This window comes from Zingiber officinale, chromosome 5B (genome assembly GCF_018446385.1).
Source record: "Zingiber officinale cultivar Zhangliang chromosome 5B, Zo_v1.1, whole genome shotgun sequence".
NCBI lineage: Eukaryota > Viridiplantae > Streptophyta > Magnoliopsida > Zingiberales > Zingiberaceae > Zingiber > Zingiber officinale.
The window spans coordinates 110203369-110218086 of record NC_055995.1 but is presented as its reverse complement, the minus strand read 5'-3'; the positions used below and the strand labels follow the sequence as shown (position 1 = coordinate 110218086).

General features: G+C 33.9%; 1 protein-coding gene across 2 annotated transcripts in view; it reads right to left on the bottom strand.

Moving 5' to 3' along the window:
* Window positions 1-14718, bottom strand: part of LOC121985338 (mediator of RNA polymerase II transcription subunit 12) — a 64274-nt gene that overhangs the window by 25521 nt on the left and 24035 nt on the right. For both annotated transcript variants that reach the window (XM_042538724.1, XM_042538725.1), the window contains exons 12-13: window positions 8331-10811; window positions 6932-7241 (exon numbers count right to left, since the gene is read on the bottom strand). In XM_042538724.1, coding sequence (XP_042394658.1) covers window positions 6932-7241; window positions 8331-10811 — 2791 coding nt within the window. The remainder of the gene's footprint in view (window positions 1-6931; window positions 7242-8330; window positions 10812-14718) is intronic.

Genomic DNA, 14718 nt, shown 5'->3' with positions numbered 1-14718 from the left:
TAGCCCATTTATGTTTAAGTTAGGATGATAAAACATATATGTTCCCAAGTCATTAAGGTAATATGAGAGGTTTTAACTTAAACCAAACTCAAAAAAAGCCAATGATTAAAATATGAAAAAATTTAAGATATACAAATTTGGTTAATATTATATAAAGTTATAATGCAAATCAAAGGATGTAACTAAACATAAAACTATTATCCCTCCACCTTATTTTGTTTCTCCTTTTTAAAATTTTTTATTTGCACCAATAATATTCCAAAAAATAAAAAATATTCAAGTTCAGTAGTTCTGGAACCTTGTACAATTTCTGAAGTAAAACCATTAAAAAATCACTTGATGATTTTTTGACCGAATTCAATCTACTAAAATGCCTATTTAGTCGGACTACTCACAAGAAAAGTACACAATTAACTTATTTTATCTCAATTGACTAACTAAATTTGTAGCCAACCCTACACAATTCATTAAATATTTTACATAAGTTGGAAAAACATAAAAATTTATAAAGACAAGTAATGTTGTCAAATACATAAGGGAAAAATGATTTTTTGCATAAAAGCTTTATAGTTTTTCAAAATGATAATCCGTTAAAAAAAGCTTTAAAATTTATTGATCTCCACTTTAGTATCAAGTACAACTTCTCTATTTTCCTATAAATTTTTAACACAACTGATGTTTAAATTTGAAAAATCCATCGGATAATTACCTTAAACAATCATCACTTCTAAAAATATTTGAAAACTAGTATATGTATCAAGTTCCAATTTCAAAAAGTTTAAACATGCATTTTAAAGAATAGGTAAAACACACAAAAAAAATTAATAAATCATTTTTCATTATGCATGAAACTGTCTTAATGTGTCAACTAAAGTTAACCATTTACTTTAAATTCGTTATCACACTTTGGAATCCAAAAATTATTAGTCCCAACAGGGTTTAGTAAGTATTCCCTAAAAATAACTTCCCTGAATAACTTAGTTTAAAGGGTTCATGTGACTTTGCATTGTATTTAAATGAACCCTATAATAGGATGGCATACTGACCTTAAGCATGGATTTGTAACCTAGATGGATTGTCATAAATGGTTTTTTGACTTTCCAAAATCAAATTCAATTTTTTAGACTCATTTGTAAATTATTTTAGGGTCTTCCATGTTATTAAATTTTGATCTTAAATTTAATTTTCTAAATGATTCGCTTGAGTTTCATACAAAGCATTCCATTTTGTTTGACGTTGGTTGGCACCCTAACGTAACCCTCCTTTATCCGGCTTTGGGACCAACTATAGCTTGGTGATCGAAAATTAATTTGAAATTATGCTCGAAAAGTTGACAGTTATACATCTTATCAGACAACTAATTAAAAGTATAGAAAAAAGCAAGATGTACAATGGTATTCATTAACCTACGAAAAACTTATGACAAAGTTTTGAACGAAATTATATGGAGAATCTAAAAAAGTAGTGAGCGAGAGTATATTGAAATAATCACGGATACAAGACAATGTAATAACAAGAGTGAAGACTTCGAATAAATTAACTAAAGTTCCTATAAAGATAGGGTTACATTAAGAATTAGCTCTAATTTATACATTTGTATACTAGTCATATATAACATGAATAAAAATGCGTGAAGTTATAAAGGCTAAGTTCACATCTTGGCGGGAAACTCTAGAAATAAAAGGTCTTAGGTTTTGTAGAGTAAAAACAATATATAAAATTTAAGTTTAGTAATATTAGATGTAGCAAGGCAATTGTTAAACTAAGAGGGATGGACTTGGGTTTAGTAGTATTAGATGTAGCAAGGCAATCCCTCTTAGCCTAAAGAATGTAACAAAATGGTGATTATCAGCTACCAAACTCGCGTTGAATTCATAATTGACTTAGTACTCATTCGATTGATTAGATTAACTCAATTGTCGACTGATCCTAGCCTCCACCTTGAATAGAAACATTCATATATTCTGTTTGTTGCTTGATGCTCTCAAATCGACTAGTTGATTGACTCAACCACTAGTTGACAGAAATCACCCTTTAGCAGCTATAACCATTCTAATGATCGAGTCAGCTTAAATTGAAATTATACTCTCGCCCATGTATACATGTCTCTTAATTCTCATAGTTCACTTAAGCCCCACAGTTGTCTCCCATTAGGTTACTTGTCCCTTTGATGCATCACGCCCTCAGTTCATTCCATGTGCCATCTTTCATACTTAACGTATATAATGCACCTCCACCATTTGTCGTCAACGTTGCTCTTGATGCTTCTTGTCCTGTCAGCTCTCATCACTCCGATCAGATTTCATCCGGATCTCGCAGCCGCCAATTGCCACTTGGGTTTATCTCTTTATTGTGTTGATGTGTCAGTTGAGCTTTTCATGCATTTATTTGATTCCTTCCATGGTTGATTGTTTGTATGTGATGGATGAATTTGTAATAAAATCAATGTTCCATGTTTTAGATTTTCATGTATTAGGTTTGAAGTGGATGATGAATACAACTTGTTTGGTTTAATTCCCCATAGACTTTTGTCATTTCAATTAATGCATCTTAATTCATTTAAGTTTTGCAATGCTTTAGTTCAAGTCAATGTTAGTGATAGATTGTTATTTGGTTGAAATGCATGTAGATTAGATTAGGTTAGAACATTTCCTTTATGGTTCCATGAACTCCTTCACTATTGTAATTTAGCATGTTTATATCTTTTAGTGCATTACTTCATGTTTGCTATCATTTCCTTCGTGTCATAGTTTAATGAATTTCCATATCTATTGATTTCATTTATTTCCATTCCCAGTCATTAGCTTAAGGATCTAAAACCCAAACCTCATATCCAAATAAAATTAATCATGAGATTTATCAAACGACCTAAGTCATCTCTATACTATATTAGTGTAGAGGAGTTCGGTATTCATTTGAATTGTAATCATCCATGGTATGGCATACGGCTAGTTATCAGAAGCTAGCAAACATAATGTTTTGGTTTATAGCTGAGTCAACTAAGCAATCAACTAGTCTATAGTTAATCGACTGATCCTATGATACAGTGGATGAATGCTACAACAGGAAAGAAAGGAATCATTCATTTGACAAAGCTATGCTGCAATGATCGATGACCTAAGGCTACTGTGGAGGTAGTCGACTAATGGGTGGCTCCAATCAACTAATTTGCAATAGCTCAACTTACAACAAATGAAGAATAAAGTACTATTGAAAGTAAAAGGGGAGCTGGTGGAGGCTTGAAGAGTGATGAAATAGTGTGTTAAATTCTATTAGAAGTCTCTTTTATTTTTGTAAGTCTTTCCTCTTTCTATTCTTGTAATCGTGCATGGTGTAAGAGGTTTTTCCACCTCCAATAGTTAACCGAGAAATAGTAATTTTCTGGGAGTAATCCACTGGTGGATCACGCTAGCATTTGGGCCTGCCAAACCACATAATCAGCTTGTGTTAGCAATTGATAAGCTTGCTTGTATATTTATTTTATTTCCGCTACACTAACTTATGTGACCTCATGGTTAGAATTAATAGTTATTCAATCCCTCCCCTCCCCCCACAAAAAAAAAAATCTCAATTTATCGATCCCAACAATAGTTCACTGTAGCCCTTAGGTCATTCAACCATCCCATCTCAACTCTGTCAAATCAAGAGGTCCTTCCAACTTTCTTGTTGCAGCATCAGGAGATGAATTCTTCACCAGTTGAGTGACCACAAATCAATCGACTACCGAATAAACAAAAATATTCTGCTCGTTAGACCTAAATTAACTATTTAGTCAATTAAGTTCTCCAATTGACTGCACTCAACTCTTTAACTACCATCATTCTAAAAATAAAGGAAATGTTCTAACCTCATCAAGTCATGACCTCTACAAGCTCCGTGCGTCCTATCAAATTCTAGCACAACATAAGCACATATATCAATCACAATGTAAGGTGTAACTTAAATGTTCTACACAAACATCAAAACTCAAGGTCAAACCCGACCACTTAGGGCACAATTGCACCAACATCCTGCAAAACATTTTGTTTAATAAAATATCAATTAATATTGTGTTACATTTTTATTTGTCTCAAATTTTCAGATTTGTTCTTCAATTCACTTCTTTTTGAAGCCTCTCCCCTCTTTATTTTTTAGTGTTTTGAATCTTTTCTAATAAGTATTCAACATTTGAAGTTTATCTTGAGGTAATACTCCATCCTCATCTTCCACTTGTCAAATGGAAATTGTAGATAGCTAAAAGTCGATACTAGGATACCGCTTATGAGGACCGATAACACTACACAACTAAAGGGGATGAATAGGAGCAAATATGTGTGAAGACGATTGACCTCGAATGAAAAGCTTTAGTAAATCAATAAGATATGCAATGAAAATAAGATACAAGCAAAAACAAACAATGTTAACAAGAGTTCATTTAACGTGGTTTAGAAAATCCAAGTTCCTAATTTACAACCCGTAGACTCGTATGGTGAATCAACTCAGGAAGGTCCATTATATTTTCTCATTACCTAAGAGAAACCTCATACAAAAAGCCTTTTACAATGATAAAAATAGCAAAAAAATTAAAAAAACTTAGGTTGTATACAAAAGCACAAATGAATTTAGAGGTACACACATTAATCTCTAAAATAAAATACTATAAAAAATAAAATAAGAGCAAGGTGTAATGGTTGTTTTTTTGTTGTAGCAATAGTTGCAGATTGAGCTTTTCTTGCCCCTGTTTTAAATAGTCTTTGGGATGGCATAAGATAGCCTTCACCAAGCTATTCTGTTTAAATTCAATGACCTCAAATTCTAATCAATCAAAAATATTGATCATAAAAACCTTGTTGCTAGCTTTTGTCTTTGGCTGAATCGTCAACAATCCAATCAATTGGAATGCATTCCAAGCAGGTCAAATTCGATTAATCAACCTAACTAGAATGCATTCCATGTCTTCCTTTGCTAAGACGCATCACTTCAAAGTCTTCCTTATTTACCTTTAAGTCTCACTTTCACTTCCAAGTGTTCCTCGTCTAACAAAAAGCCTTGCATCTAACTCTTCCTCATCTAGCAAGAAGGCTTACTTTTGGGCCTTCCTAATCTGATGAGAAGTCTCACTAATGGATATTTCCTATCGACGTCTGCCTCACTTGAGCATCCCTATCTGCCTAGGTCTTCTTAGACTTCTCGGCCAATAGCTATTGCACTTCGCAGTCTCTTGAGTATTAGATCGACCTTGCCTTAGTTAGTCTTCTCCATTTGCTGACTCTTGTTAAGTTTCATCTGCCAAGTAGGTCAAGGTAGATTTCTCCAACTCACCTATCAAGTGATATTTCCACAGTTGCACTTTATCAACAAACACAACATTAAATTAACTTAAACACTTTGCTAAACATATCTAAATCATTCGGTTGAATTCAATTATTTAGGGCATGATTCCACCAACTCGTCACGAGGACATGTCGCCAGTGATCCCTATGCATTTTTATCGTGCTCTCATCGTGACTAGGACATACCTGAGCCAATCTTGGTGCAACATATTAAAGTGTGTCCAGAGGTGCTTAATTCAAGAGTCTATTGTTTATCACCCTAAAAGACCTCCCATTCTAGCTAATAAGGCATATTCCAATCTTGGTGTAGCATATTAAAGTGTGTTTAGGATTGCTTAAGGTATTGGTTAGCAAGGGTAGAGTATGCACAACAAATCAATCTATGAAGGCAATGTCCAAGTACAAGGCTCAAGCTCTTAATGTGTCGAGGATCATGATTATGATATGATTTTGGCAGTCCACTGTTGCGGTTTTTCCAGCAAGGATAGTGGTTGAGGTTCTCACTGAACTTAGGAACTCATATCCAACTTGTTTTCAACAATTCAATACAAAGGCGCGATGAAGGTCAAGGCATATGTCACAGCCCATGCCCAAGATGTTCTATATACATGATTAGTTTGTATTTGCACCGAAACCCACTTGGATGACCACCAAACATGACTTGACTTAGTTCATGGGGCCACATAAGCTGTGGAAGCCTCGTTGCTCCATTAAGATTCATTTTGTCAATAAAGGGCCTTCTAGTGCTAATTGATGAAGGGTTTAGGCTATCTGATGAGGGCTTAGGTTGGATAGATTAAATGCCTTTGTGACCGATGGAAAGTTAAAATTAAGCAATGCAAAAGTTGAGATAGTTGTGTATGAGTGTACATATCAAAAGCTTAACCCTGTTTGTTAGATGATAATTTTATTGATTCTTCTTTATTACAATAAGTTTTAGTTCAATAACATAATATTATTTGATATTTATAGAATATTATTTCCTTAAACGATAACAACAATAATATGATTAACCTAACAATAACAATAAATAAATAAATAAAATGAAACCATAGATAATGACTAATCAAATCAATTAATTCTACTATTCATAATTCATACAGTACAATAACTTCGTCATTTTTCTATATCAAATTATTTAATTTCCCAAATATTTGAATTCACCATTCCTACTAGTCAAATGAGCTCTCCTATCAAAGTGCTCTCTCTTATCCCTTTCTTCTCTAATACCTTTCCTCGAGGTTCATCAAAACACATAAAATATTACATTTGAAAACAAAAAAATTTACACTTCCTAAGTTCCTGGGTTAATATGGACTTCATCAGTGTGCATGATTGTGTCAATCTTCAATATTTAATTTGATAAATATATCTTGCCAAAACCATTAATCAGGGAGACGCTTGTATAAGAAAAGATTAAATCAGAAAACTACAATTATATCAATAGATATTAAATAAGAAACTACAATTATAAATGTCAAAGGAGAGATCAAATTAGATGAATACTTAGCACGTCGAAGATTATAAATGTTCATCATAGTTGAAAACCATATGTCTATAAAACAATTTCTAATGATTAGCAAACATTTTTCAAATAATTGCAGAAACTTGGGACTAACCTGCAAATTCTCTGCTGCTTCACGATCAAATGGAGAAACATTCCGAGTAGGTTTCACAGATGACTTAGAGGCAGACTTAGGTTTCAGCCAACTTGGCTTGAAACTGCTCAGCAAACCATGCAGAATGGCCAAAAGTATATCAAAAAGACTGTCACTGGCATGGTCCAGAAAGGAAAACTCACTGGCAGACTCTAATTCTCTCTTAGAAGAACCATAAGGTATAGTCAAAAGACAGAGATCTGCATCTTCATAGACCAAGCGTGTTCCAAGCAACCGAAGTATAATAGGTGCGAGAATCTGCCTCATGTTCCTACATGTTACAAAGGACTTAAGACAACAGTAGTCTGTTTATGAGGATAAGATAAATAGGTACCAGCAAAAGAAAAAGCTTCAATAGATTATTCTAGAATGACACAATTGCACAAGTTGCTAAAATAGTGCATGCTTTGACCACATAAAATAAAATTTGCATGTGTTTTGATTAATAAAATATGTGGATGTCAAGAGTCCAATGTTTAATCACATATTGATTAGTATTGTACCAGGTATCATGCTAGTCATATTTGCATATTATTGTGATTGTTTTCTTCTATCAATTAAATATATTTTCATCCCTCTCAATTTGGTGTCAATTAGGTAAAACAACAGTTAAGGGTTTTAATATCCTGCAGCTACCATAGCCTCAGTTTAGGGTAAGGAAGGAGATTATCTTGAAGATCAATCAACTCTCCCTTTTGAAGATGGTCAACTCAATCCAAAATGTCAAGCGTGGAGCATCTCTACAATTGCACAAACATGCGTGCTCATTTTAATTAAGCATCTTATATAGATTATTCTTTTATTTGTGAGAATTTTAAATTTTGTGTAGAGTATGAGGGCAAGGCGTAGAGGTTGAGCATGTTGAAAGCATTGGATTAGGTTGGCACTATTATCTTACCAACTTGTACCATACGTGTGTTGAGGGCAATGCGCCTGACCATCAAAATCAGGCATCAAATCAACCCCTCAAACCTAGTTTTTTATCTCCAGCAACCATGTATTTCAAAGACAGTTACATCAATAAAAATGAGCAATGTCTGCAACATTCTTGCCTTAGAATGGTGGGCATCAATTTAGAGTAATTGTGTTGGAGTGTTGATATTGGAGAAAAAGGTGAAACCATCACCTTAGCGGCGGCCCCACACTCTCTGGAAATGGGTAAATATTGAGTGCATTTGACCTAAAGCAGTGGCCCTTTGCAGGGGGGTGTTAGAGTTTTGATATTAGACACAAGTATGGAGGAGATAGAAAGTCCAAGTTTAAGAAGTATATACTACTGCTGTCAAAGCTGAAATGGGGGAATCCCCTAATTTAACATTCAGATATACAAAGCGAATGAAAATGGCATTTTCCTCATTACCTATCCTCATAAATTATTGGAAGCAATCTCAATAGGAATTGCAAGCGCAAGCACAATGAAATTTTCAGAGCAACCATAGAAGGTGGGGCAGAATCAGTTGGCCGCCTACTAAGTACTGGGCTTCCACCACGGATACTTTTACGAGTGTTTCCTTTGCTTGAAGAAGTTTCATGGTTCACACTAGATTTATAACCAATGGATGTTATTGTGTTGATTTGTTGATCAATAGCTCCCATCTGCTTGATTAACTCATTGGCAAATAAATTGCGCAACTCACTGGCACTCCTGTCAATGCATGGCAATATTAATTCAGCAAGAGCTTTCTCAATTATATACTGTTTGCCAGAATTGAAAATTTCACTATCCACATTATGAATCACTTTGGAAGCCTTCTTAACATCAGTACTGTCATCCACAACCTCCCCTTCTTCAACAGAAATGTCTTCAAATTTTCCCTTATCACCTCTCCTAGAAATAGTATCAAAAAGAGAATTAGACCATCCCCAGGGTTTCCAAAACCTTGCTTTAGTAGAAAAAGATCTCCTCAGAGCCACATGTATAAGTTGTTGCTTTATTGATTTCCGTCCAAGAAGAACATCAGGACCAGCTAAAATCCATTTCGTATCCATCACCAGACTCTCTTGAATTAATTTCCCAAGTAAGTTAACTACCTCCGAGTACAGAGGAGCTGCTTCAGGTCTCACAAGTATCCTAGTAAGAATAATTTCAGTAAATTTCTTTTCACTTTCAGAAAGCACAAAATTGTCTGCACTAGGAGATAAGGACCGTATTGCTTCCACAAAGGACATGTTATGAGTTTCAATTTTTTCAATAAGTGATTGTTCATTCAGAAGGAGCCTCAACTCTACCCACTGCCAATGGAACTTAGCAGGTTGCAAAGTATCCAAAACATGCATGAGCTGATCCAAAATCTTTGACTCTGTATCAGCATATGATCTGTGTTCTGCAGGACCTGAAACCCATGATCCATCTTCAGACACAATAGTTAATGCAGGTATTTTGCAATCAATTAGTGTATTAAGGAACAGCCTTGCACGAAGAGGAATAAACGCCATTGTTTTCAAATGCTTGTCTGGACTATGCAGCTCAAGCATTGCTGCAAATTCAGAATCACCAGTATCGTTGGACAGAAGATCATAAAAGCCTTGAGTATTGCGGAAAAACAAATCTCGAAATGGCTTGTGTCTTACAGCATCAATAATAGCAGTTGAAAAACATAGGTAGAGTTGGTTGTCTTCACGAGATGCGACATTATTGTTGAAAATATATGACCTCCATATGACCATTGCAAAAATAGAATAAGAAGGAGGGAAAACTAAACCAAGTGGAAGTAGGTGTTGCATCCTTGAAAGAGCTAAAACATATGATTCACCGACCATTTCTGCAATAAGCCCATCAAAAACTGTTTTGCAGTTACCAACCAAAAGCCGAAACCAATGCACATAAACCTCAATGGAGAAATCTAACTTCATCATGCCAATAGAACGGGAGATACCATTAGAACTGGATCTGGAACTTCGTATGAACTGTAGAACATCCAATCCTTCCTTTAATCTAAAGGCTGTGATCATCCTTTCTAGACTAACAACTCCATGAACAATTAGTCCAATAACAAGAGCAGAAACAGCAGCAGCTTTAGTTGGCCTTCCGACATTGTTTGGATATATCTCATTTGCATCAGGAGACAACTGAAACTGATTACGATGCGGTTTTCCAGTAGCAAAATTTGCAGAAATAGATGAAGATGCTTCAGCAGCCAAAGCTAGTTCAAACATGCGGCCTAGACGATCACCAAGAGCTTCTTTCAGCAAGCAGAGGGAAGTTATGTGAATTTGTAAGATGTACCTAGCACAATTTAGTTGATTACTGCTTGCCATGAGATCTGGAATTTTTGATATAGCTGTTCCAACACTAGCAATGATTGCAGAAACAGCAGATGCCACCAAAGAGGGATCAACTTCTGGGGTGATCCCACTATTTTGGCGTATAAAATCAACAAGATTCAAGACAATATCATGAGCTATTTTGTAACTATCATTCCATTTTTCAGTGGGATGGTTTCTGGAATTAGCAACAGCAGAATATTTTCTGTCCTTTCCATAATTGTAAACAGCTTCATCAACATGTTGTATTAACTCTTTCATGTTTGGGCCAATTCTAGACATCCTTGCGTTCATCTTTAGACGGATGTGCTCATCATCTGAATCTGTCACCCCAGCAGAGATTCCTGAAGAAAACATAAATTCACCATCTAATGGCCTTTCATTATCAAGCTCAGCAAGCAACCTTTGGTCATAAGTGGATCGTAAACTTTTCTCCCACTTTGACACGGTTGTTGCATCCCTATATTTCTTCAGCAAATTGCGAGCATAAGCAAGAGAAATAGAACCATAAGGCCTTCGTATTAAAGCAGTCAAGACATCAGGTAAAAGATCTGCAGTTCGAAGCACACTCTCATACCTGAACATGTAGTCAATGTAACCAAAAGCAAAATCAAACACAAGTAAGCATACAAACTAAAAAGCAAGCACAATCCATTAATGTATAGAAGTCAAATTAGCATTTTAGCAGTATAGAAGTACAATCATAAACCCATGGTCAGTAGACAACAATCTGGTGTTTTCACAATAAACATTGAAAGACAGTAACTCTGATATAAGCTTGGCACTCGGGAGAAAGAAAACTGAAAAAAATCATATCACCAGAAGTAGTAATGTGCAAGAATTGTAAAAAAAATAGAATCCTATGTCCAAACATCTGTTCCCTAACCAAGCAAACGAAAGCAATAATGATTATGACTACTAGAGAAAATCAATCTAAACTCTAGCACCCTCTATTATATATAATCAAATTAAGGATATTTATATATAGGTCCTTGTATGTTTACAGATTTGATCCTCAACGAACCTCAAACTAGCTCTAAGTTTTCAAAAAACCTCTACTTATAAATAAAAGCAATTCTAAGGTCTCTGAAAACTTGGTAACTCTGTCAATTGATTATAAGTAATAAAAAATACAATTATCCCCTTAGATTGTATTCTCTCTAACAAAATGGATATCTTTCTTCCTGTTATTTGTTCTCATGGAAGAATGGATGGGAGGCAATCTACATGTAAATTTGATTGCATTGTAGCTTCATGGACTCAATAAAGCCAATTCAACTTTGTCATTAATCATTTGAGTCAAATAGATACAGAGTAGTTAATAGTTTTGCCTTTTGTCCATTTAAACTGGTCACTAAATTCAAACTTTTACTTTTATAACATATATGTCAACCTAACCACTGAATTCAAACTTTCACTTTATAGGATGTCCACCTAGAAGAATTCAATAACTTTAGATTAATACATGAGAGAACTTGTCCAATCTGCATTGGTGTATTATATAATACAAAGGTGGTTGTATGGTGTAGAAGAATACCCTTGCCTAATGCAACCATTAGGTATTTAAGGGCCATTAGAACTTGCCTTGCAATGACCTTGGCAGCAGGCTCCAGGAGTTAGTTGACTAAATTATAGCAAAAGAGATCGCACATAAGATAGTTCAATTTGTCAATCAACTTGATATAATTCCATAAACCAAATAATGATTTAACATCTCCAAGCATTACTCTGAAGTTTGGACACCTAAAAATGTCAAAGGGTCTGGAGGATACCCTAGCAGCCTCTTAGAGTATATCGAGTACATAATTTCTTTTCCATTTATAAATGTTTAACTCAAACAGACTAGCTCAATGCATAAAAAAATATTGTATCCTTGATTTGAATCTGCTAATAGAGATAAGCTTTCAACCTCATAATCTTAGTTGAGTCATCACTTCTAATGATAATATCATCTATATAAATGGTACAAAAAAACTGCCTCCAGTCTAAGAGGTGAAAAGATTGAATGATTTATTACATTCATGTTTCTAAGCTATCTAATACATTCATGCTTCCAAGCTGAAAGAGAGTATACTGAATGTATTAGACTCTTTTCTAAGTAAGATTCAAAATCTTGAGCCCTAGTCGGAGTTTTTGACTTTTGAGTGATATTGTTTATGTATTATGCCAACATTTTGGCATATGTTACCGGATGAAAATTTGAGAGAGGAAGGAGATGAAAAGAAGAAAAGAACCATAACTATACATATTTACGTTAAGCTTTCATATCCCATTTAAATGGTATTTTTATATTGTATTATACGAGCATAAGCTAAAAAGATAGCAAACAATAACATTATTTTAATTCATCATGACAAATTTATATCATGCTAAGGGTGGCAAATGTACTAATCAACATACTTGAAACAAGAACATAAATTGTTTGTATCAAATAGTATCGAGTTTTAATAATTTATTGGAACAATGAGTTTTGACTGTGCCTCCCAATATTTTGCGAGATTTCACACTGTATATCTACGAGAATACAACTTATATACTCCTCAAATTTATGGACAGAGAAAATTGTTTCATCTACACCTAATTAATATAACATCAGAAGAATATATCATTGATAACAATTGATCTAGAGGCAAACAAGACACAACTAGTAGTCTGAAGTAGGCATATTCATGGTTTAAAGTGTAGTCTCGGCACGAAACGGACGAAACATCTCGTTCTGCCTGGCAACTGGCAACTGGCACCGGCACAACTCCAGCGCCAAACCTGCAACAACTGGCACATGTTGCGCAACCCCGTGGCCGCAACGGAGGAGTCGCATAACCCTTCCGCTGCCGCCGCGGAGGCGTCGCGCAATCCTACGACCGCTGCAGAGGGGTCACACGACCACCGCGATAGCACCAGAGTAGTCACGCGATCCCCGCAGCCATGACTGAGGGGTCGCGCAACCCCGCGGCAGCACCGAAGTCACGCAAGCTCACGAGTGTTGTCGGATTTTGGATTTTTTTTAATTAAACTTAGATTAATTATTTTAATCAACTCCTAGTTATAATAGAGATAATCTAAAGAGACTTTATTAAACCATAATAAAATTATCTAATTAATTTTATATTTCATTTATTTTAATTTAAAAATTATAATAAATTTTTTATTTATTTATTTATCTATTTTCATATCTTTTCCTTTTTTAAAAGATTATTTTTTATATTATTTATTTTTTAAATATTTATGTTAAATATTTTATTTTTTAATTAATATATTTTATATTAAAAAATACCAAAACTATATCGGCACGGTATGATACGGTACGTCCAAGACCAAAACCTCGACACGGGTCAAAATTTTAAACCTTGGCCATATTGATACAGTCTTAACAACAAGATAGACTAAGTTTGCATGGTCAAATTATTGTGTACCCTTTTTCCACCAGCTGAATTTTAAGCCTATCAAGCACCAAGGGATAGTTGGATTCATAAAGGAAGAGTGAATAGCTACAAGCCTACAAGTGACATTAGAGACATTGCCATCCCATCTACCATAGTTTTTTTTTTATAGCTCGAAACACATAATGCCTGTCAAGTATTTTCCTTCTTGCAATAGGAAGGTCAAGGACTGAATAGCATCTATGATTACAGAGGGTTCTAATACAGAAACAGCCCGAAATAGAAACTATAAGAGGCCCAAGTCATGGGCAGTTATTGTAGGTCCATAGTACTTGTTACTAGTGCCACTCATTTATAATAAAAGATGGTAGAAATGATAAAGAAATAGAGATGGCAAGTATCTCACATAAAGATTAAAGCATATAGATTAAAGTAGAAGAAACAAAGACAGTGGACACAGAACATGTTACATTGATTGAAAGAAAGGCTTAATGCCACCCAAGAGAATAGCAATCATAATTTATTTCAAAGGCTTAATGTCACCCAAGAGAATAGCAATCACAATTTACAATCAATTAGTATAGAGATTAAGGCAAGGTTTAAATCTCGACCCATACTGAGGTTCAATCCCGGACCGGAATAATACGGTTTCGGTATCGTATCGTGCCGATATAGTTTTGGTATTTTTTAAAAAAATTTAAATATAAATGTACATAATTTTATTAATATTTGATTATTAAATATGCTTTATATTTTGATATGTTAAATTTATATTTCAATATTTTCACATAAGATAATGTCTATTAAATTTTTATAAAAATTATTTTAAAATTAAGTAATTCTCAAAATTAAAAACAAAATTTAAAATTATAAAATCATTTGAAAAGCTAAAAATAATTATAAAATTATTTGAAAATCTTAAATTATTTTTTTAATGTATTTGTAAATTTTTTATTTTAAAAAATTTATTAGATATGTTTAAGAATTATATTTTTTTTAAATTTTATATTGTTTAAAATTTATATTTAATTTTAAAATTATTCTAAAAAAATAAATTATTTTATAAAATATTTATTAAATTTTGAAATTTTGAAATAATTTTTA